General features: G+C 39.4%; 1 protein-coding gene across 1 annotated transcript in view; it reads right to left on the minus strand.

The window, feature by feature from the left end:
* Positions 1-25072, minus strand: part of TTBK2 (tau tubulin kinase 2) — a 298458-nt gene that overhangs the window by 12468 nt on the left and 260918 nt on the right. Inside the window, 2 exon segments of the mRNA XM_004466708.3 lie at positions 17116-17695; positions 19321-19532. Of these exon segments, the coding sequence (XP_004466765.2) occupies positions 17116-17695; positions 19321-19532 (792 nt within the window).

Genomic DNA, 25072 nt, shown 5'->3' on the forward strand with positions numbered 1-25072 from the left:
TCTGAGTAAAAATACATGGCAGCCAATCTCCTCTGAGAACTGTACAGCACAGTCTACTTGTAGGTTCATCCCTGCCCTTTCTTTAGCCTGCTCTATGTCCTGGAAGCTTGACTTCTACAAATTGCACCATCTGGGCTCCTTTGCCTTCCAATTTCTGGCTATGTTTGCCCAATGGGCATCACCAACAGATATCAATGGGTGAGATAAATTGGTCTGGATATTTCCCTGCTTCCTCCCTGAGGGACTGCAGCTTTGATAGTGGCAACATTCCACCAGCCCTGGCCACACACATAGCTCCTCCTCTAAGTCTGTCTTCCACAGCCACAACTCTCCCATGTTTTACAGTTAGCTCCTCCTTTCCTTCAGGACTCTTGGTAGGAATGACTCATCATATGGGTTCTGTGGATTTTCTTAACTGTGCCCACAGATCCAAAAAAGTTCCTTTCACTAAATTCTCTTCAAGTCCCTTTGAGTGTGCTATCTATTTCCTGCTAGAATCCACATACAGGACGCACAGGAAAAAATTATAGGCCAATTATTAAGTAGGAAAACTCCAAATTTTCACGCATTTTGTTGTTTTCCATAAATTCCATCAAACAATAATGGGAGTACTCTTTTTCTTATAAGCAAATATATTCACTAATGCTTCATATCTTGTTTAATTATTTGAGGTAAAAGCCTATGGTAAGTGAAGTGCAGCAGAGATCAGGAACTGAGGAGGTACAATTAACAGGGAACCTCTTTCCACATCAGAGGTCCTCAGGAGCAAATCCCTCTGAATCCTAGTGGAGAAAGAAGAAATGACAAAAAAGAGAAATAGATACAGAAGATCACACAGTGAATGGACAGACAGCAAAAACAGCAGGGTGGGGGTGGAGAAAAATAAATTAAAATAAAAAAAATTAAAGTAAAAAGGTTCAGACCTGAGCATTTGCAATATGCCCAGAACTATAATGACCTCAGGGAAAAGGTAGGAAGTTCTGTTGGTGCTGCCACCTTTCAGGAATTCATTTCATACTTTTATCTATCTTTCCTTATTTCAAAATGAATTCTGGTAGATGGCAATTTCTAGTTTTAAAAAATGTTATTGAAACAAAAATTTTTAGCAATTTACTTAAAAAAAAAAAAAAAAAGGTTTTGCTCATTCCATGCTTCACCCCCCTCTCCTCCATTGTTTGCACTTGCTATCTGTTCTCTGTGTCTCCTTGTCTCCTTTTTTTCCAGGAAGTACTGGGAACAGTATCCTGGACCTCCTATGTGGGAGGGAATGCCCAATTGCTTGAGCCACCTCTGCTTGGTTTGTTGTATCTCTCATTGTGTTTTCCTCAGTGCATTATCTCATTGCGTCATCTTGTTGCATCAGCTCGCTGTCTTAACCGTCTTCTTTAGGAGGCACCTAGGGACCGAAACTGGGACCTCCCATGTGGTAGGTGGGCACCCAACTTCTTGAGCCACATCCACTGTATTTATACTATTAACCACAATCTTTATCTACCACCAAAATCAGTTACACATTTCCTAGATTATTCTCTAGCTTTCTTCCAATTGACATTTCCGTCCACAGACTACCCCTTTCAGACACAATCACATTTATAAATTAGCAGTGTTATACTTGCTATAATGTGCTTACATCAACTCTATTCATTTCCATACTTTTACCATAAACCTTCTTAAAAATTCTACATACATTAAGCATCAGCTTCCATTCTCAAACCACATTCTATCTCCTACTAACCTACATGAGAGTTTAACACCAGGAGTTTACTCATAATATTTAGTTCCTATTAGTGAGACCACACAATATTTGTCTGTGTCTGGCTTATTTCACTCAGCATAATGTCTTCAAGGCTCATCAATATTGTCATATGGATCCCAATTTCATTTCTTCTTATAGCTTGAGAGTATTCCACACTACATTTTGTTCACCATTTATCGGTTGATAGACACTAGGGCTGGTTCCATATGTTAGCAACTGTGATTAATGCTGCTATAAACACTGGTGTGGAAATGTCAGTTCGCATCCTTGCTTTCAGTTCTTCTGAATATATTCCTAATAATAGGATTGCTGGCAGTTCCTCTATATTAAGCTTGAGGTATTGCCAAACTGAATCAAAGAGGCTGCACCATTTTACATTAGCTCCAACAGTGAAGGATTGTTCCTATTTCTCCATATCTTCTCCAGCACCTGTAGTTTTGTTTTTTAAATAATGGCCATTCAATAAGATGTGAAATAGTATCTAATAGTTTTGATCTGCATTTCTGTAATAGCTAGTGATGTTGAATTTTTTCAAATGCTTTTCAGCCATTTGTATTTCTTCTTTGGAAAAATGACTATTCAAGTCTTTTGCCCATTTCTTTAATTGGGTTGCTTGTCTTTTTATTGTTGAGTTTATAATCTCTTTATATAACATGGGGATCAAGCCTTTATGAGGTCTCCAAATATTTTCTCCCATTGAGTAGGCAGCCTTTTTAATTTCCTGACAAAGCCTTTGGAAGAAAAAAATTTTAAGTTTGAAGGGGTCCGTCCCACTTATCTATTTTTTCTTTCATTGCTCGTGCATTAAGTGTAAGGTTTAAGAAACTAGGGAAGTGGATTCGGCTCAACTGATAGAGCATCTGCCTACCACATGGGAGGTCCAGGGTTCAAACCCAGGGCCTCCTGACCCCTGTGGTGAGCAGGCCCACGAGCAGTGCTGATGCATGCAAGGAGTGCCCTGCCATGCAGGGCTGTCCCCCGCGTGGGGGAGCCCCCCACACAAGGAGTGCGCCCCATAAGGAGAGACACCCTGCATGAAAAAACCACAGCCTGCCCAGGAGCGGCACCGCATACACGGAGAATTGACGCACCAAGATGATACAACAAAAAAGAGACACAGATTCCCAATGCTGCCGACAAGAATATAAGCGGACACAGAAGAACACACAGTGAATGGACATAGAGAGCAGACAACGGGGGGAAGGGGGCGGGGAAGAGAAATAAAAAATAAATCTTAAAAACAAACAAACAAACAAAAAAACCTATTGTCTACCACAAGATATTAAAGATGTTTCCCTATACATCTCCTAAGAGTTTTAGGATTGTAGCTTTTTTTTTCTTTTTAATTTTTAGTTCTTTTTTAAAGATACATAGATCACAAAAAATGCTACATTAAAAAATAGAAGAAGTTCCCATATACCCAACACGCCCCTCCCCCCCACTCCTCCAACATCAAAAACCTCTTTCATCATTGTGGCACATTCATTGCATTTGGTGAATACATTTTGGAGACTGCTGCACTGCATGGATTATAGTTTACATTGTAGTTTACACTCTCCCCGAGTCCATTCAGTGGGATATTGCAGGATATATAACGTCCAGCATCTGTCCCTGCAATATTATTTAGAACAACTCCAAGTCCCAAAATGCCCCCACGTCTAGGTCTTTGATCCATTTTGAGTTAATTTTTGTATAAGGTGTGACATAGAGGTCTTTTTTCTTTCCTTTGGATATGAATATCCAGTTATCCCAGCATCATTTGTTGAATAGACTTTTCTGGTCCATCTGAGTGGGCTTGATAGCCTTGTCAAAAATCACTTGATCATAGAGGTGAGGGTCTATTTCTGAGTTCTTGATTTTGATTCCACTGGTCAATAGGTCTTATCCTTATGCCAATACCATGCTGGTTTTGTTTGTTTGTTTGTTTTACCACAGTAGCTATGTAATATGTTTTAAAGGTAGGAAGTGAGAGTACTCCAACTTTGTTCTTCTTTTTAGAGACATTTATGACTATTCAAGGTCCCTTATCCTTCCAAAAAATTTTGATAATTGGCTTTTCCATTTCTGCAAGAAAAGGTCATTGGGATTTTTATTGTGATTGTGTTGAATCTGTAAATCAGTTTGGGTAGAAATGACATCTTAATGATACTTAGTCTTCCAATTCATGAACACGGAATGTCCTTCCATTTAATTAGGTCTTCTTTAGTTTCTTTTAGCAATGTTTTGTTGTTTTCTGAATATAGGACCCTTGTCCTTGGTTAAGTTTATTTCTAAATATTTTATTAATTTAGTCACTATTAATATTATAAATGGAATTTTTTTCTGACTTCCTCCTAAATTGCTCATCAGTAATGTATAGTAATACTATTGAGTTTTGCTTATTAATTTTGTATCCTTCTGAACATATTGTTCTAGGAGCTTTGTTGTGGATTTTTTAGGATTTTCTAGATATAGGATCACATCATTAGCGAAGAGCGAAAGCTTTACTTCTTCCCTTCCTATCTGGGTGCTTTCAATTTATTTTTCTTGCCTAATCGCTCTAGCTAAAATTTCTAATACAATATTGAATAATAGTGGTTGGCAGTGGGCATCCTTGTCTTGTTAATGATCTTAGCAGGAAAGATTTCAGTAACTGAGTACAATGCTAGCTGTGAGTTTTCCATATATGCATTTTACCATGTTGAGAAGGCTTCCTTCTATTCCTATCTTCTGGGATTTTTTTTTTTTAATCAGGAAAACATGCTGTATTTTGTCAAATGCTTTTTCTACATCACTCAAAAGGATCATGGGGTTTTTCTTCTTCAGCTTATTAATGTGATTTATTATACTATTTCATTTCCTTGTGTTGAACCAACCTTGCATACCTAGGATAAAACCCACGTGATTGTGGTATACAATTCTTTTAGTGTGCTTTTGGTTTCGGTTTGCAAGTATTTTGTTGAGGATTTTTCATCTATATTCATTAGAAATATTAGTCTGTAATTTACTTCTTTTGAAGTAACTTTATCTGGTTTTGGTATTAGGGTGATGTTGGCTTCATAGAATATGTTTGGTAGCATTCCTTCTTGCTCAATTTTTTGGAAGAGCTTGAGTAAGACTGGTTTTAGATCATCTTTGAATGATTGGCAGAATTCACCTGTGAAGTCATCTGGTCCAGGGCTTTTCATTTTGGGGAGTTGTTTGATGGCTGTTTCAATCTCTTTAATTGTGATTAGTTTGTTGAGGTCTTCTATTTCTTCTAGGATCATTGTAGGTTATTCATATATTTCAAAGAATTTGTCCATTTCAGCTACATTGTCTAGTTTGTTGGCATACAGTTGTTCATAGCATCCTCTTATGATCTCTCTTATTTCTGTGAGGCCAGTGACAATGTACTCCCCCCTTTCTGATTTTATTTATTTGCATCTTCTCTTGTTTGATCTTTGCCAGTCAAGGGTTTGTTGATTTTGTTGCTTTTCTTGAAGAACCAACATTTGGTTTGGTTGATTCTATTATTTTTTTCTTCTTAATTTCATTTATTTCTGTTGTGATCTTTATTATTTTTTTTCTTTGACTTGGTTTGGGATTAGTTTGCTGTTCTTTTTCTAGTTCTTCCAAGTGTACAGTTTAGCCCTTTCTTCTTTTTTTAATGTAAGCATTGAGGGCTGTAAATTTCCCTTTTAGCTCTGCCTTTACAGTGTCCCCATAGGTTTTGATATGTTGTGTTCTTGTTTTCATTCGTCTCAAGATGTTTATGGATCTCTCTTATAATTTTTTCTTTGACCCACTGATTAAGAGAATGTTGTTTAATCTTCATACATTTGTGAATTTTCCAGTTTTCTGTCCATTACTGATTTCCAGCTTCATTCCATTATGATCGGAGAAAGTATAACTTCAATCTCTTAAAATTTACTGAGACCTGTCTTCTGGCCCAACAAATGTCTATCCTGACGATGGATCCATAAGCACTTGGAAAAGAATGTATACCCTGTTATTTTGGGGTGTAATGCTCTATAAATATCTCTTAGGTCCAGTTCATTTGTCATATTATTCAAGCTCTCTGTTCCCTTATTTTCTTCTTTGCAGATGTTGTATCCAGTGGTGACAGTGGTATACTGACATCTCGAACTATTATTGTAGAGATTTCTATTTCTTCCTACAGTTTTGTCAGTGTGTGCCTCATATATCTTGGGACACCCAGGTTAGGTACATAAATATTTATGATAGGTATTTCTTCTTTGTGAATTTCCCCTTTTATTAATATATAATGACCTTCTTCATCTCTTATAACAGTTTTGCATTTTAAATCTATTTTGTCGGCCATTAGTATTATTAGCACTCGAGACCTCCTTTGTTTACTATTTGCATGAAATATCTTTTTCCAACCTTTCACTTTCAACCTAATTGTATGCTTACATCCGAGGTGAGTCTCTTGTAGATAGCATTAGATATCATATATATACATTTTTTATCCATTCTGTCAGTCTCTGTCTTTTGATTAGAGAATTCAATGAATTAATATTCAATGTTATTACTGTAAAGGCATTACTTATTTTGTCCATTTTTTCCTTAGGCTTTCTGTTGTTATATCTTACTATTGTCTGTTTTCTTACCCTTCTTAGTCTTTAATTACTCTTGCTAATCTTCATTTCTATACTCTTCTCCAACTCTCTTGCCCTGGTTTATTCCTTCCAGGTTGCAGCACTCCCTTTAGTATCCCTTGTAGACCTGATCTTTTGGTAACATAGTCTCATTTTTGTCTGTGAAGACTTTAAACTCACCTGTGTTTTTTTTTTTAATGCATCATTTTATTTTTTATTATTTTTAAAGATTTATTTATTTATTTCTCTCCCCTTCTCCCCCCTCCCCGGTTGTCTGTTCTCTGTGTCTGTTTGCTGCGTGTTCTTTGTCCGCTTCTGTTGTTGTCAGCTCTCCGTGTGTGCGGCACCATTCCTGGGCAGGGTGAACTTTCTTTTGCATTGGGTGGTTCTCCTTATGGGGCGCACTCTTTGTGCGTGGGGTTCCCCTATGTAGGGGACACCCCTGCGTGGCAGGGCACTCCTTGCATGCATCAGCACTGCGCATGGGCCAGCTCCACACGGGTCAAGGAGGCCCGGGGTTTGAACCGCAGACCTCCCATATGGTAGATGGACGCCCTAACCACGGGCCAAGTCCGCTTCCCTCACCTGTGTTTTTGAAGGACAATTTTGTCATCTCATCTCTTGTTGTCTTTCATTCCTATAATCTCTGTTACTTTTCTCTGCAGGCTTTCAAACAGTTTTTTTTTCTCTTTATTTATTTATTTTTTAAATGTTACTTTAAAAAAATATAAGAGGTTCCCATATATCCCCCCCAGCCCTCATCCCACTCCTCCTACATCAACAACCTCTTTCATCATTGTGGCACATTCATTGCATTTGGTGAATACATTTTGGAGCGCTGCTGCATTGCATGGATAAGAGTTTACATTGCAGTTTACACTCTCCCCCAGTCCATTCAGTGGGTTATGGCAGGATATATAATGTCCATGATCTGTCCCAGCAATATCATTTAGGACAACTCCAAGTCCTGAAGACGCCCCCGCATCACATCTCTTCTTCCCTCTCCCTGCCCTCAGCAACTACTGTGGACACTTTCTTCACAGCAATGCTACAATTTTTTTTCATTACTAGTCACAACAGTTCCATAGTAGAATATTAGTAAGTCCACTCTAATCCATATTTCATTCCTCCATCCTGTGGACCCTCGGATGTTGATGCCCATTCCACCTCTATATCAAGACGGGCTCAGATTCCACAAGGATGATGGATGTAATTCCTCTGCTTGCAGTTGTAGGCACTCCCAGTTCCCTGGTGTGGTGGTTGACCATCTTCACCTCCCTGCTAGCTGACCTGGGTAAGTTCAATGAATCAGAGGGTAGGAGTTGCAAGTCTGCTGAGGCTCAGGGCCCAGCTGGCACATGGCCAGAGATTCAAGTCTCCTGAGTATACACCAACCCTAGCGCCAACCACAGGTTCAGTAAGTGACAGAAGAGGCATGTGTAGAAAGGTCACATCCGAGTCCAACTCCATCACACTCAGGAACACAAATTCCGAAATAGGGCCATCTGCCATGACCATAGGACCTGTGGGTCTCTGTAGCCCTCAGGGGAACAAGTACCTGGGGTTGTATCTACTTTGGCTGTCTCTGGGGTCCTGCTGAGGTGTATGTAAGAGCAATCCCTCTGATGACCTCCTGACTCTTTTTTGAAGACTCTTGGCCATATAAACTCTTTTGCCTTTTCCATTTCCCCCTTTTATTCAAGGTCAAAAGGCAGTTTTTAACACATGATCCTACATGTAGGATGAGATATTTCAAATTGTTCTTTATGCTTACTCAGTGTCCTCTTTTTTTTTAAAGATTTATTTCTTTTCCCTTCTCTCCCCCACCCTGGTTGTCTGTTCTCTGTGTCTATTTGCTGCATCATCTTCTTTGTCCACTTCTGTTGTTGTCGGTGGCACAGGAATCTGTGTTTATTTTGGTTGTGTCATCTTGTTGTGTCAGCTCTCCCCATGTATGTGGCACCATTCCTGGGCAGGCTGAACTTTCTTTTGCGCTGGGTGGCTCTCCTTAAGGGCGCACTCCTTGAGTATGGGGCTCCCCTACGTGGGGGACACCCCTGCGTGGCATGGCACTCCTTGCGCACATCAGCACTGCGCGTGGGCCCGCTCCACACAGGTCAAGGAGGCCCAGGGTTTGAACCGCGGACCTCCCATGTGGTAGATGGACGCACTAACCACTGGGCCAAGTCCGCTTCCCTCAGTGTCCTCTTAATATCCTTTATCTCTTCAGTCATATTTTCCTTCAACTCCTTGAATTGACTTAGAAGATGTGTGTGATTATCACTGATTAGTCGTTATCTTAAATCCTGTGTCTTGTCAGGTTTTTTGGATTGTTCCTTTGGCTGGACCATCTCTTCCTGTTTCTTAGCATAGCTTGAAATATTTGTTGAGGTAAAAGCATCGGAATATGTTGGTGAATTTACTCTGTTGGGTAATTTCTCTCTCTTGCCTAGTTGTTTTGTTTCATGGCTCTTAGGGTTTTTGGTTCAGCTTCTTCTAAGTCTTTAGAATTGCCCAGTTTAACTTATCGAAATTGGGTCAGGGACTCACTAATGGGTCACAGCTCCCCTGCAGAGGCTAGGACGAGAAACTCTTAAGTATTTTTTTTCCTTGCAGTTTTCCACCCAGCCAGAAGATGGTGATTGCCAGCAACTCTTGTCATGGAAGTGACTCTTTCAACCTCTACTTGCCTGTGATTCTGGTCTGGCCAGAGCTGAGATTCAATATGGGCTCTGCTGGCCAAATTAATGGAAGAAAAACAACTCTCTGTCCTCTGCCATACCTTTCCTCTTCCCTCTCACTTGGCTGCAGTGAGCCATGGGTTTTATCCAGGTTGTTCACCTTGAGGGTGTTGGTTGGGTGCCAGTCTTATCTGTGAGGGTTAGCAAATCACAGTTTTCATTTTGGCTTCTTCATCTCTCTGTCCCTTCCTCACCCTCGTGGAGGATGTAAAGCACTGTCCTGGTTTGCAGATCCCCAAAGCAGCTCCCTTGGACAGTTTCTTACCCTTCCTCCATTGTTTTTGTGAGAGAACTGAGACCTACCTCCATACTCTGATGCCATCTTCCTGGAAGTCTTAGTAATTTAATTTTAAAAATTTACTTTTCAACACCCAAGAGTGTCAGTGATAAGAAAAGCAGGTGTGAATGATAAATGATAAATAACAAGGGAGACAACAATCTCTACCTTGAAAATAAACTTCATAATTTCAGGTAATTCCAAATACATCAGTCAAAGTGAACTCAGCCGTCTTTACAGAGGTAACACTACACTGGACTTGTGAGACTGAAATGAGGGTTAACTTCTGAAGTTCTGAGCTTAATTCACCTTAGAGTCAGGACATAAATGTACACATATGTATGTGTATTTAAAAAAGGGTGACAGTTATGTATACAGAGAAGATACATGAACCACCAGGCAGGAAGATTTGTTTTCTTTAAAATATTCTGAACGATTATGATAAACTTCACATAAATCACTGCCATATATTTCCATAGCAATAAATTTATAAAATATTCCTAAAATAATTTTACTAATTCCATTTCATAGCTGTTCTATATTTTCATTGCATATTATTATTTTTAAAAATTCATAAAATGAAGAAAAGCATGGCCAGGAAAAGTGAGGATTTTGAAAGCTGTACACAGCCTAGGAAACCCATATTGCAATACTATCTATAAGATAAAAGATGAAAACCTAGGATCCGTAGTAGAAAACAGAAGAGAAGAGAACATTCATTCTAAGTGTCAGGTGAAAATAGCTTCCTTGACCTTAAACTACAAAAGCAACTTCCATACTTGTTGTACTCTAAAAATGGACTACATTAATAATCTGCCAGTAAGCTTTATAGATCTAGTTAATCTTCAATTTCTATAACTCATAGACATTTCATTAAGGCATGAGTTCGATGATTTCCTTTCTTATGTTCTCTAATTGTATCATTATAATTCTACTAATAATCAGAATTAGAAAACAACATCAGTATTTTCAATTTATTTCATATTTTCTTATTTGTTAAATCCTTTGGCTAACAGGAGTCTCATTACTTTATAGTTTTAGGTAAATCAACCTCATACGATGTTGAGAGCTGGCCCCACAGCAAGAGACAAACCAACTATTTGCATTTTAACCTACAAATTATTCTTTTACCTTTCTGTCATTCAAGGAAAATAATGCTGTGTGTTGTGGTTTGAAGCTGAAGTACTCCAGAAAAACATGTTATTAAATCTAATCCATTCCTATGGGTGTAAGCCCATGTTAAGTAGGATCTTTTGATGAAGCTACCTCACTTAAGGTGAGACATCTCATTCAGGACGAGTTTTTTTTTTCTCTCTCTCTCTCTCTATTTTATAAATGTTACATTCAAAAAATATAAAAGGTCACCACATACCCCCCACCCCCCTCACCCCACTCCTCCGAAATCAACAACCTCTTTCATTATAGGACAGGTTTTAATCCCTCATTGGAGGCCATAATAAACCAGATGAAACAGAGGCAAGAAAGAAAGACAGGGAAGCAAGAAGCTGAAAACAATGAAAATGGAAGATAAGGGAGAGATCACCAGATGCCGCCATGTGCCTTGCCTTGTGGCAGAGAAGCCAAGGATCACCGATAGCCAGTCTTTGGGAAGAAATCATCACCTTGATAGTGCCTTGATTTGGACATTTTCATGGCCTCAAAACTGTACGCTTGTAAGCTAAAAAAAATTCCCATTGTTTAAGCCAAACCCATTTCATGGTATTGCTCTGAGCAGCCTAGGAAATTAAAACACTATGAAAACAAAAACTGTGAAATCCAAGATTCATAGCAAATAGTCTCCCTTCCAAATGAAAGATATATTGTTTACAAGATATCTGTATCTTTTTAAAAAATTTTGACAAAGACAAATGATCTAGAAAAGAAATAGGCAGTGGAATAATTTAGTGGTTCCTACTAAAGCCAAGAATAACTGATTTATGCAAACATATTTCTGGCCTATTAAAATACTACATTTTAAACACTAAAATTTCTTTGGGACTTTCAAATTCCAAAATATTCTTCTTTGAAATATCTTTATACAAGTGTTGAAAATTAAGAAAAAAAAAATTTCTATAAAGAAAGAGTACCCACCAGTGGTAACATTTGGATAATAAGAGGCTATACAATACATGATACAAAATAATGTCCTTCTGGGAAGTGGATGTGGCTCAACTGATAGAGCATCTGCCTACCATATGGAGGGTCCAGGGTTTGATACCCAGGGCCTCCTGACCCGTGTGGTGAGCTGTCCCATGAGCAGTGCTGCCACAAGCAAGGAGTGCCATGACACTTGGGGCATCCCTGCATAGGGGAGCCCCATGCGCAAGGAGTGCGCCCCACAAGGAGAGCCGCCCCGCACAAAAAAAAGAGCAGCCTGCCCAGGAGTGGCGCTGCACGCACAGAGAGCTGATGCAGCAAGATATCACAACTAAAAAGAGGTGCAGTTTCCCAGTGCCATCTGATAACACAAGCAGACGTAGAACACATAGCAAACGGACACAGAGAGCAGACAATGGGGGGAGTGGGGGAAGGGAGAGAAATAAATACAAATAAAATCTTTAAAAAAAAGATAATGTCCTTCTATCCTAATTTTACCCTGTTGCTTACTCTTACTGCATATCTTTAGATATTTATACTGAGAATATTGTTATATTGTGATATGACATGTGGATGGGTATGGTGGTAGGGGTGGAGTAGAGGAAAGGGTTAGGGCAGCAGTCTTTCCTGAAAAGGTGGCTAAAACTGAAACCTTGAAGGCTCAAGATCTAAGCAAATGAAAAGTAAAGTTGCTTTTTCACTTCCCCAAAGATAGCCAACAATTATTAATAGTTTAATGTATACTTAAGGGGCTGCAAAGCTATAAAAATTCTGGTTTACAAACTATACACAGGCCATAACTCGCAACCGAAGAACAGAAGTCTCAGAAAAGATGAACTGAAATATGTCTTTGGTGGTCTATAAACACAAATTACATACCCAGCTATGTGATTTAATCAGTTTTCTAACCCCTTCACACAAAGTTGGAAGACATTTTAGGGGTGAATCTGCCCAACTGTCCCTAACTTATACAACCTATACAGACTTCTATCATAGCACCTATAACTCAATTATCTATATATGACTATGTTCTTTTGCTAGTCTCAAGACCCAGTGAGGCGACTCACTGTACTTTTTTTTTTTTAAATTATTTATTTATTTATTTTTTAATTACATTATGAAAAATATGAGGTCCCATTCAACCCCACCGCCCCCGCCCCCCATCACTGTACTTTTTATTCTTGATGCCTAGCATAGTACCTGATACATGACAGATGCTCAATAAATGTTAAACACATGAATTAATCAACCCTTAGATGTTTGGGTCCACAAAATCTCTCCCACATGACAGTTATATTTGAACATTTCACAAAAGGGCTCTTTCTACTTTCCGAAGCAGTCCATCTAATTTCTGGTCTTTTCTGACTGTTCATAGATTGAATCATACTATCAACTATAACTTCAGAGATGTAATCTCATTGAAAAAAAACTTTTCTATAATTATAGTGACCAAATGTTCCAGATCAAAAAGAGGAATCAACGATCAGACAGAGGATGTTTGGCCACTTTCCAGACAAGAGACATGCGTTCAACTCTCCTGCAAATAATCAGCTGGAACTCCATTTAAAAAGTCTTTACCAATTTACACATATTAAAGCATACATCTATTAATACATTACATGGATCACTCCTATTTCTATGGAAGCTCTGAGTATCTGTGAGCTTTCGTAGAGTTACTCCAGTCTATACAAGTGGCTCCAAATATTCAGTGAAACATGCTTCCTTGGTGAAAACAACATAGAGCTACTACTTCAAATAAACTGTATCTCTGAAAAGTCACTCAAATTTTTTAAATGTGATTTAGTGGTTCAAATAATATTTGCCTAGACTATTGCCAAAGTCTCCTCATGGGCTGCTGCCAGCCCATTCTCCCTCCACATTGCCACCAAAAAGCATATTATTCTTCTGCATCAATCTGATCCCACAAGTCCATATATCCCTGCATGGCAGACAAGGCCCATTAAAACCTCACCTTTTACAACAGCATTGTCATCAGTCTCTTTCCTTTGCCCTAGTATTTCTGGATCACTTATTCAAACATCCAGAAGTCTGAGGTTTGAGGCTTCTGTACCTTTGCACATGCTGTTCTCTGTGCTTGACCACCCTGCCTCTTCTTCCCACCACCAGCACCAGCAAAGTTACATTTCAAAGCCCACTTGTTTTTGAAGTTTCTCTCATGCTCTCAGAAAGATGATTAATTTTTCCTTATTCCCCAATTATGAAAGTAATCTATCTTGACAATGGTTAAAAAAAAAAAAGTTTAGAAAATAAAAATCTCCAAAACTGTACTCTTCCAGTCCTAGGCAGATTTATCTCTGCCCTCAAATGTGTATACAGACCTCACTACAAGTATTTAATGCTGTTTTAAGTAACTGTTCAGGTATAGGCCTGCATTGCCAACCTAACAGGTTGGTGCTGACTTTTTACCCCTAAAGAGTAGCACAAAGCTTGGAATTTGGCAGATACTTAACAGGTCTAAAAGAATGAAAAGAACATAATTAAGGCAATGCAAACAACTGATGTGAATTTTATTTTATAGGGGCTATGCCCCTTTGTGCAGTGATATTCCTGTAAAGACAGAGGAACCCTCTCAAAAGATGTTAAGAGACAGATTATTTAAAATTTTGCTATTCTCCTTGTTTGGGTCCTGCTTCCTTTATATGTATTATTTTACACCCTCTTCCTCTTTCCATCTCTAAGATATGAGTTAATTAGGAAAATCCTTCAGTGTGCTGACAATCCCCTGGGATGAGGGAAAATTCCGTAGTATGACGGACAGAACACTGGGTCTAGTCCACCAGCCTTCTGACTCTTTATGGTCCATTTCATGATCCTGAAGCTTTTGGTCCTCAGTGCAAAAAGAAATAATATTCCGCTGCTTGCTCCAAAGAATTGCTTATAGGATAAAATATGGAAGCATTCTATTAAATATAAATTGAAGTGGTATGGCAGGCAGACTCTAAGATGTCCCCCAAAGACCCCTGCCTCTTGGTATTCACATCCTTGTACAACCTACCCCATCCCTGTATGTTGAACTAGAGTTGGTCTATGTGACTAACAGAATACAGATGTTATGGTATGTCACTTCTGTCATTAGGTTATAAAAGATACTGTGGCTTCTGTCTTGGTGGGCTCTCTCTTTCCCCATCTCTCTTTCCCTCTCTCTCCTTATTCACTGTGGGAAAGCCAGCTGCCATATCAAGTATGGGGAGGCCCACATGGCAAGGAACTGATCTCTGGCCAGCCAACAGACAGTAAGGAAGCAAGGCCCACCAATAACCTTGGAAGAGGATCCTCCAGTCCCAGTTAAACCTCAGGATAATTTCAACCTCAGCTGACAGTGACTCCAACTTCACGAGAGACCCATCCAACAGCTAAGGTACTCCCACATTCCTAACCCTCAAAAATTATGTGAAATAGTAAATGATGTTTTAAGCTGCTAAATTTGGGGTAATTTGTTACATCGCAATAGACAACATATAAGTAATATTACCCAGTCTCAGTATCCTGTTAAAGGTTTATTGAAATGAAGCACTGGCTTTCTAAAGGACCAGAACCAAAAGACTATGTTGTATTAATACAATCTGCCTCAGTATTCTGTAAGGAATAATCCTTTGATTTCTGCAACATCAATGCTCAAGTTCATTCTTCTCCGTAGCAACAGGGTGATGTGGGCTATGGGTGGGAGGCTCTTTGTCTCTTCGGAGATAACCTTAACCTAAGCTGTCTGTCCTGACTTGTGGGTGTGGGATGGTGAGAGGCTGCAGCCCTGCCCTTGGTAACCATGGCAACAACTCCAGTCCCAGGAAACAGTTTGCATGGCAAACTCTATAAACTTTAAATATTCAGGGAAAATGCAAATCAAATGTGCTAAAAGCTTATTAAGAATGTATGAAGTCCATGCTAAAAGCTTACCTAGGATGTGGAAGATATATGCTAATTCAAGTCTATTGAGAACTGAAACAAAAAGACCATTTGGCCTTTCCCTCTGTATAAAAGGAACTCAAAATTCTTGTTCGGGGCTTGGGTTTGAAACAGAAAGCTCCTGAGTCCAGCCAGCTGTCAATAAACCATTTTTCCTTCTCAAAATCATTCCTGAGTCCTGGCTTTTCTATATGCAAATAATTGAACCTCTCTCAAATTCTACAACAAGGGCTCACCCAACATCACATGTTATATATTCTTTCCTGCAGTTAATTGCTATCTGGACCATTAATGAGACTGCTTTTGAAACCAGTCCAAGTTGCTGAATTTTCTTTAAGTCTCCTCTATACTTGTTCATTTATGCCAGTTTAATTATGTCTATTTGCTAATCAAAACATTGACATTTAATAGTTCTTCTGTAAGCCAAAGCTTGGTATTATTTTACTTCCTGTAAATCCTTGTTGTTCAGTATCTTCTTATAAATGACTGCACATGGGCCAGTTTCATCACCATTTACGCTGGAGGGGCGGAGTCTAATTTCCAAAAATAACTCTTAATTATTTTTTTCAATCCACCAAATTTACGATTTTTCAAAGTACATTATCTAAAAATTTTATACATGCTATTTGATAATTAAGTGATCTCATATATATGGATAGGGGAAGTCCTAAATAAGGACAACAAAACTGTACTAAATTAAGCGAACTAAAGATTTATAAGAGTGTTTGAACTTCTCATTGTGTTAATATGCCAACCACATTTTTAACACAGATATTTAAACTTTTGCTTTGCCTATTTTTATAGCTCTGGCTCTTTTACAGGTAACAGCACATTTTCTTGATACTATCATAAAAAAGAAACAAGCCTGGTGAAAAAGATACAAACTAGCCACATGAGTGACCTTGGAAGAGGATCCTCCAATCCTAGTCAAACCTTAAGATGATTTCAGCCTCATCAGAATTCAACCCATTAGAATGTCTTATGTTAAAATATTCAGATATAACGGTAATGTTCATCATATCCTCCAAGTTAGAGCATATAGTCAGATCTGGATGTGACCTGGAGAGATTAATGTTAAGTACTCTTTATTTAAAATACCTATGGCAAGTTACAGAAGTGATTAACATCTGCTTTGCAAAAGCAAACTCTGAATTTAAGACTCAGATAAAAACCTAAGTAAATACAGTACATTATTTTTCATCCCCTGATCAAACTTTCAGGGCCACACTTGAAAATGGTGAGTTCAGTGCCTTAGAAATAAGCATACAAGTGATGCAGCTGATATTTCCTTAAGAGTTCTTCAGTAAGAAAAATATTTTTAAAGATATCTGAAAATAAAGTCAAACTTATCAAATATATGAATACGACTTTTCAGATAGTGTAAGAGAACCATGAGAGCAATCTTTGAGAAAAGGGTAGAACTGATGGGGGAGGGAAATAATACTAGGAGAAATGGAACTTTAGAAAGCTTTTGTGAAGGGAGGCACACCAAATTGCTGATGGAAAAATTCTTAAGCAAAAGATAGTAGAAAGCATAATAGAGTCAAAGAAAATAAAGTGAATCCAGGAAGATGCAGAGGGGAAAGGGAAGGGAAAGGAGAGAAAAGAGGAAAGGTGGGGGGGAAGAGGGGTGTGGAGAGGGAAGGAGGGAGTAGGACCTGCCTCTCCTGGCCACATGATACTTTTGTTCAATATGGGAAAGGATGGCCCCTACCGAGAATAATGACACAAATCTCTTACCGCTGTAAGGGGTCCTTCCGCTTGTGCCTCCATTGGACTTGTAGGTGTCGCTGCAATAAATTGACTAGCAGCTCCAGCCTGGAGTTCTAGCCTATCTGTATATTGTTCTGAAGGAACAGTGGCAGGGCACTCTCCAGAAAGCACTAAGACCACACCTGAGGTTTCCTTCTTCAGATCATTTTCTGCGAAGGATCTGAGCTTTTCATTGTGAGGTGATTCCTCCAGAACTTGAAGCACTTCGGGCTCTTCATCCGAAGGGCTTCCAGTTGTTTTATGCCCTAAAGCTTCATTTGTCCTAAAATCCTGAAGGTCCTGCTCTTTGTCCACAATCACCCACTCTTTAGAATCAACCTCTTGCTTGCAGGAGCTCAGGTTGACGGCTATAAATCCATTGCTGCCACCACCATCTGCTTGCTCGGGGGTGTTGGCAGAGGCAGGCTTGGAAGCATCTGGAATGTATTCTTCATCATAGTGCCAGATGCGGTCAGTACGGGACACAGCAGGAACACAAGGCTTGTAAAGTGGAGCAGGGAGAGTAGATTCCTTTCCAGCACTGGAATCTTTGTGCATTTTCTCCAGGCTTAAGGAAATAGAGAGAAGTTACTCAATTGTCCTAGAGAAATTTTTATTACATTACCTATAAGCTCTATACGGAAGTAATATTCACACACAGAAGAAAAAGAAAAAAAATGGATAAAGAGGAAAGTTTCACAGGGTTGATAATGCTTTTCACCATGAACCATAATCCTGTTTTAGAAGATGGAGCCCATGGGAGGAAAATGTCTTTCCCTTTCCAGGGCGGGAGAGAAATTTAACTGGGGTTGACCTGTGTGATCCACGTCACCTTTGTCCCGTCAATTCATTTACACTGATCTCTCTGTTCTTTTTGTGGAACTGAGGAACAACCTAACCAAGGGGTAACAGTGTGACTAGCAGTCTTTGAAAGTACTTGCTTCAGTGAACTGATCTCATATGCAGGGAAGCAGTTAAAGAAATACACTTTTTCCTTTCCTTAAAAGTTTATGTTAGGAGTCTCAATTCCTTCAACTGTTTCCTGTTCATTCTAGATTTTTGCTTGAGCTTTCTTCCTTTCTTTTTTTTTTAATTACTTGGTGTCAACTCTGTTCTCAGTATAGACTATTTCTTTAGTTTCATTCTTTCATTAAGCTAATTCTTTACCTAACTAAGCTTCTATACCTATTGAACTTACATTTATTCCCAATCTTAGCCACAGCTCAAAATGTTTAAAACATTGCCCCAACCCTAGTCCATCCTTTTGATCCTCTCAACATGGAGATACATACCTACATCACATAGCTGTGACACTAAATGACTTCCATAAGAGGAAGAGCACATATATGTGAAGGAGACTGTTAAAAGTGAAAGCTAAATTAGACTAGGGCAGAAGTGGGGACACAGTAACTACTATGTTAGTAAAATCCATGGTCCTTCTAACCTAAGATGTCATTGCCAAGAAGCCACCAGGAATGTACCATTAACAGATGTGACTATTACTAAAGTTACTCAAGTTTTAATAGCTATTGAAGTCTTCTATTATTCAAAAACATTTTGCAAACTCTTAAATTTTCATTTCTGTCTTCTGTTATTAAAGTTTCTTGGTGGGATAATGGACCTCATAACCACAAACTACAAACAGTTGTTATTTATATATAACTCTTCACAGTTCCACCACCATTTCCTTCTCTCTAGGTAAACTGCATGGTCTGGAGGGCAAGAAAGATAAAGATACTCATATCTGTTTTTCCTATAGCACCTTGCTCATAGAAGGCACTCATAATTAAACTGAGTTGCCTGTTCCTTCATTTATCTGATTTTTCCCTCTTTACTTCATATACTCTTCTCCTTCTACGTTTTCTCTACCATACCCTCTCCAACACTACATTGCATGTTCTGCATTCCAATAACAATAAAAAAGATCACCTTCTAAACAAAGGCACTACAAAAATGTTCATTTAACTTGTACCTAGTGCTATGAAGTTACCAGCTATAGAACTTGTACTACTGGTCTTGTAATTAGAATATAATTCATATCAAGAATTTAGATGATAATTGAAAATATCTATGAAATGGAGAGTTCAATCTAGTTAGAAAAATGCAAAAATGTCATATTTGAAAAACTTTACCATAATGAAAAGTTAATTGCATACCTTAGTAGTTTTTAAAAGAAAGAAAACTATTTTATACCAGGTTTCAAGAAACTTGTCAGTGTCTGGCTTTGGCTCCAATGTCAGACGTTTTTCCAGCTCAAAGCTGTGGATGGAACGTAACTTTCGCACCAGTGGAACATCTCTGTCGGGTTGAGTTATCTCTGAGCGAACACGAATTGGTGACCCAAGGCTTGGAGCATTGAGCATGCCATTTGCTTGGCCATGGCTATTCTCCTCTTCTGTGGCGGCCTAGATGAAATATAACATAAAGCTATGAAAGACATTCCAGGTACTATACACTGGAGGAATCACTGAAGCCCTTCAAAAGAAACAAATTATTGGGAGGTGTTTTCAGAAGACTGGGATATTCTGGCTAGTTTATATCATTATGTACCTGTCTACTAACCCTTTAATATGTGAACTTTCTTAATTTATTCTCAGCTTCAGTATTACTTTAGTTTTAAAATTATTGGTACAGTGATAAACTATCTAAAAAATGTTTAACAACATTGGCTTTTGCATTATATCTAATTAGATCAAGGGTTCTTAACCAGCAGTTCTTAACCAGGGGCCCATGGAAAGATTTCAGGGGGTCCATGAGCTTGAATTGAAAAAAATTAACTTATTATCTTTATTTTCTCTGACCTCCAATATTGAGTGTCATAAAACTATCTGCCACTACGTTCTGAGAAGGGGTCTGCAGAAAAAAAAAGGTTAAGAACCCCTGAACTAGATGATTATGGGGACTACATCCTCCCACAGGAAAACTAACACCTGCAAAAGATATTCTCTTTAAGATATAAGTGATCTCATAAGAGGTAGGAGAGTTTCTGTTTAGGGCTAGTCTTATTCAGGGGCCTGCTAAAGGCTGGTCAAAAGCTCTGGTCCTTGGGAATCCACTCTTAGGGAAGTGAGGAACTTCCCCTATGGAATCTGAACTGAGGCCTGGGTGCCTGGCCCACACCAAACACGGAGCAATGACTGACAACGGGCCAGGGACTTCTATGAGCATACTCATTGGCATTTAAGAACTCAGCAGCAGTCTTGAAGACAGCACCCGCATTCCCAGTGTGGCTATCAGGTGCTGGATGAAGCAGTGCAGAATTTCTTCTCAAACGGTTGTTTGACTGTTTTGATCTATGTTATGGCTCCTTGAAGGATTAATGCAAAGAGGTGCCTTTATTTCACATGACTTGGAATTTTTGCAATATAGAGGGGACTGCCTGAGAGGCATTATTCAAAAATATTTAAAGACAAATATATTAGCCACTGCCACATGGGGCAAGGAATAACAGTTGAGGCAAACAGTGGACACTAAAAATGTCTGGGAAGAAAGGTTAGGGATTTAAAAGCTTGAAGAATAAGGTCTTTTAAAAGCGCCCCACTGTTTACTGTGATCTAAAATGTAGTATGATACAGGTCATGTTAAATTTCACCAAAATTCATAAAAGTATACGGTCCAAAATGTGAACCATAATGTAATCCACTGACCATGGTTGATAGCTATGTTTCAACATTTGTACATTAGTTGTAACAAATGTGCCATTCACACATAAATGTTAATAGGGGAAGAGGAATGATGTTGGATATATGGAAGTCCCCTATATTCTGTAAGTAACTTTGCTGTGACCTAAAACCTCTTTGATGACAAAATGAAAAAAAGTAATACACTGGAGGAATAAATGGAAGAAAACATTACTCTACATATAGGAAAACAGATCTTACAGTGATGAAAGGCAAAATGTCAAAAAAATTTTTTAATAATTTTTATTATTTTTTATTACCCAATTTTAAAATTAAAACATTTTTTTGTATTTTATTTCCTGTTTTTCTTTTTCTTTTTAGATTCATTTAAATATTTATTTCTCTCCCCTTCCTCCTCACCCCAGTTGTCTGTTCTCTGTGTCTATTTGCTGCGTCGTCTTCTTTGTCCACTTCTGTTGTTGTCAGTGGCATGGGAATCTGTATTTCTTTTTGTTGCGTCATCTTGTTGTGTCAGCTCTCCGTGTGTTTGGCACCATTCCTGGGCAGGCTGCGCTTTCTTTGGCGCTGGGTGGCTCTTCTTACAGGGCACACTCCTTGTGTGTGGGACGCACTTCTTGCGCGTGGGGCTCCACTAGGTGGGGGACACCCCTGCGTGGCACAGCACTCCTTGTGTACATCAGCACTGCACATGGGCCAGCTCCACACAGGTCAAGGAGGCCTGGGGTTTGAAGCGCGGACCTCCCATGTGGTAGACGGATGTCCTAACCACTGGGCCAAGTCCGCCGCCTATTTCCTATTTTTCAAACCATCACTATTTCATGTTCTTATTAATTGTATTTGGCTATTGGCTTCATTTTTGAAGAAGTTTTGGATCACAGAAGGGAGACAACTATGGCAGGGAAGGATCATTTATGTGGGGTGTCAGTGAAAGGGATATATGGGAGGAGATTCACCTGGGCATACATATAAGGCATATAAATGTTTTCAAATGTTCATGGGGGCATTGTCACAGTGGGTGGAGAGTCACACAATAATTGAAAGAATATTCAATTTCCATCCTGGGGAGCTCTGCTACATTCTCTGATGGAACAGCAAGAATCCCCCAAGTAGAAATGGAAAGGAGAAATGAGTTTATATGGCTACGAGTTTCTAAAAAAGAGTCTGGAGGCTGGCAGAAGGATTGCCCTCATGCACAACTGAGCAGAGTCAGAGAGACAGATAAAGCAGATACAACCCCCAGATATTGGTTCCTATGAAGGCTAAAGAGACCCATGAGAGTTATGGTCATGGCCGATGGGGTTTACTACCAGGGCAGATGGCCCCTCTCTGGAAATGGTGTTTATGTGTGATGAATCTGGACTCAGATGGGATCTCCCTTCATAAGACTTTCATACTAATCTGCTGGAGGTGCAGTTAACGTTGGGGTTTAAGATATAGTTAGGGGATTTGAATCTCTGGACTGATAATGTGATAGCCAGGTCCTGAGCCTCAACAGACTCCAGCACCTACAATCTGATTTATTGGACTTACCACACTCAGCTAAGATGGAGTTGAAGAAGGACAATCACCACACCATGGAGCCTAGAGTGATTACAACTGAAAATGGGAGGATGGCAGCCAGCATCCATGTGGAATCTGAGCCTCCTCTTGACATAGAGGTGCAATGGACACAACCAATCCAATGTCCACATAGAAGAGGTGGCATTGGATTGGGAAAAGTGGACATGGTGGACGATGGGTATGGGGAAGGGCAGGAAGAGATGAGAGGTGGGGGCGTATTTGGGACGTGGAGCTGCCCTGGATGGCGCCTCGGGGGTGATCACCGGACATCGTGGATCCTCACAGGGCCCACTGGATGGAATGGAGGAGAGTATGGGCCATGATGTGGACCATTGTCTATGAGGTGCAGAGGTGCCCAAAGATGTACTTACCAAATCCAATGGATGTGTCATGATGATGGGAAGGAGTGTTGTTGGGGGGGGAGAGGGGGGGTGGGGGGGTGGGGTTGAATGGGACCTCACATATATATTTTTAATGTAATATTATTACAAAGTCAATAAAAAAAAAAAAAAAAAAAAAAAAGAATCCCCCAAGTACATTGGCAATGGCTAGTGAGGATGGCCCACTGACGGGACCTTTATACTGATCACTGTGCTTATGAATCTGAACTCTTGAAATTGAAACTTAGCATAGTATTATAAGGTGCCTGTTATCTCCTGAGAGCTTCTGTGTTCAAATGTGGCCTCTCTCTAAGCCAAACTCAGCATATAAATGCAATAACTTTCCCCAGCGTGGGACATGATTCCCAGGGATGAGCCTCCCTGGCACCAAGGAATTACTACCAAGCACCAACTAGCAATGCAACTGGAAAAAAACCTTGACCAAAAGGGGGAAAAGGTAAAGATAAAGGAGTTTATACAGTTAAGAGACTTCAAAGTGAGTAGGGAGGTCATTCCAGGGGCTATGCACATCTCAGCAGCATCTCATTGACTGCCAAATTAGACACTAATCCAAATATCAGGCTCTTGTGGGCTCTGGAAATACCCAGGCACTATGGTCAGGGCAGACAGCTCATTGGTTTGGTGCCTTGCCAGTGGGTCCTACTTTGGGATTTGTGCTCCCCAGTGTGACAGAATTGGACTCAGTTGTGGTTTCCCTATACATGGCTCTTCTGCCCTTTTTGTTTGAAGCTGTAGTTGGTGCTGGAGTTGGTAGGTGTATGTCCAAGAGACTTGAATCTTTGGACTGTCCATGTCCAAATGCCTGGAACCTCAACAGAGTTGCAACACCTACTCTCCAGTTGACTGGACTCACCCAGGACAACTAACAAGGAGGTGATGATGGACAACCAAGGAACCAAGAAAGCCTACAGCCACAAGCAAGGGAGTCCCATCCATCGGCTGTATGAGCCTTAAGTCCCCTCTCAATTAGAGATGGCAACACCATCCCAGAATCCCCAGGATTGGGGAATGAACTATGGACTAGAATGGACTTACTGGTATTCTACTGTAGACATATTGTGATTATAGCAATGGAAAAACTTATATCATTGATGTGGAGGCAGTGGCCACTGGACGTTCTAAGGTCAGGGGGAGGGAAAACAGGTATAATACGGGGGCATTTTTGGGACTTGGCAATTGTCCTGAATGACTTTGCAACAACAGATACAAGCCATTATATATCTTGCCATAACCTACAGAATTGTGTGGGAGAGAGTGTAAATTACAATGTAAACTATAATCCATGCTTAGTGGCAATGCTCCAAAATGTGTTCATCAGTTGCAATGAATGTACCACACTAATGAAGGATGTTGTTAAGGGGGGTAAATGTGGATGGTGTGGGGAGCAGAGCATATGGGAAACCCCTATATTATTTATTTAACACTTATTAATCTAAATATTTTTTAAAAATAATAAAAAATTTTAAAAAAGTAAATAAAAGGCAATATGCATACCCAGAATGGGGCGCTTGCTTACAAAAGACCTGAGAAGACTGTAAGTCCTCACCTTTGACTGACCATTAGGCTCTGCCCAGTCAGCAAATGAAGGCTAAGTCAAGGTGGTAAACTACCAAGCTTATTATTGAAGGAGTGCTCAAACACACAAATAAAGCCCACAATCTGGGAGCTACAGATTGGGAAGTTTTTTATTGTTGTTGCCATTGTATTTTTAGTTCCAGGTCTTTTAAGGAAATTGTCAAATCACTAGCTGACTGCTAAGCTAACCAAACAGATACTTCAGTGGCCATACAAACAAAAGAATACAGACTTCACAATTTTAGTTCAGAAAAGTCACTAAACAAACTACAGCTACCACAACAGGCAGCAACAACAAACTGAAGAGTGAGAAGAATCTGATTCCAGAGTTTACACAACTGTGATATTCAGAAGGTCCAATTTAAAAAAAAAATTACAAGACAGGCAAGCAAGAAATTACAAGCTATATACATTAGGGAAAAAATGGAAACTCTCCTTGAAAAAACCCAAGTATTAGAATCAGAACATGATATCTCTTACTCTGTAATTGTAATTATTATCAAAGAACTAAAGGAAACCTTGGCAAACTCAGAGAAGTGCTAAATCAATGCACCACAGAGTTAAAAGCTATGTTGAAAACAACCAAAGTAGAACTGGTGGAGCTAAATAAAGCACTAACAAAAAAAATATATATAATGTGCCAAAGAGGATCAATATATATGAACCAATGACAAAAATGAACAAACCTGAATTTAGATCCACTGAGATTACACAATCTGAGAACAAAAAATAATGAAGAGGGAAACGGACTTGGCCCAGTGGTTAGGG

The sequence above is a fragment of the Dasypus novemcinctus genome, chromosome 3, assembly GCF_030445035.2.
Source record: "Dasypus novemcinctus isolate mDasNov1 chromosome 3, mDasNov1.1.hap2, whole genome shotgun sequence".
Lineage (NCBI taxonomy): Eukaryota > Metazoa > Chordata > Mammalia > Cingulata > Dasypodidae > Dasypus > Dasypus novemcinctus.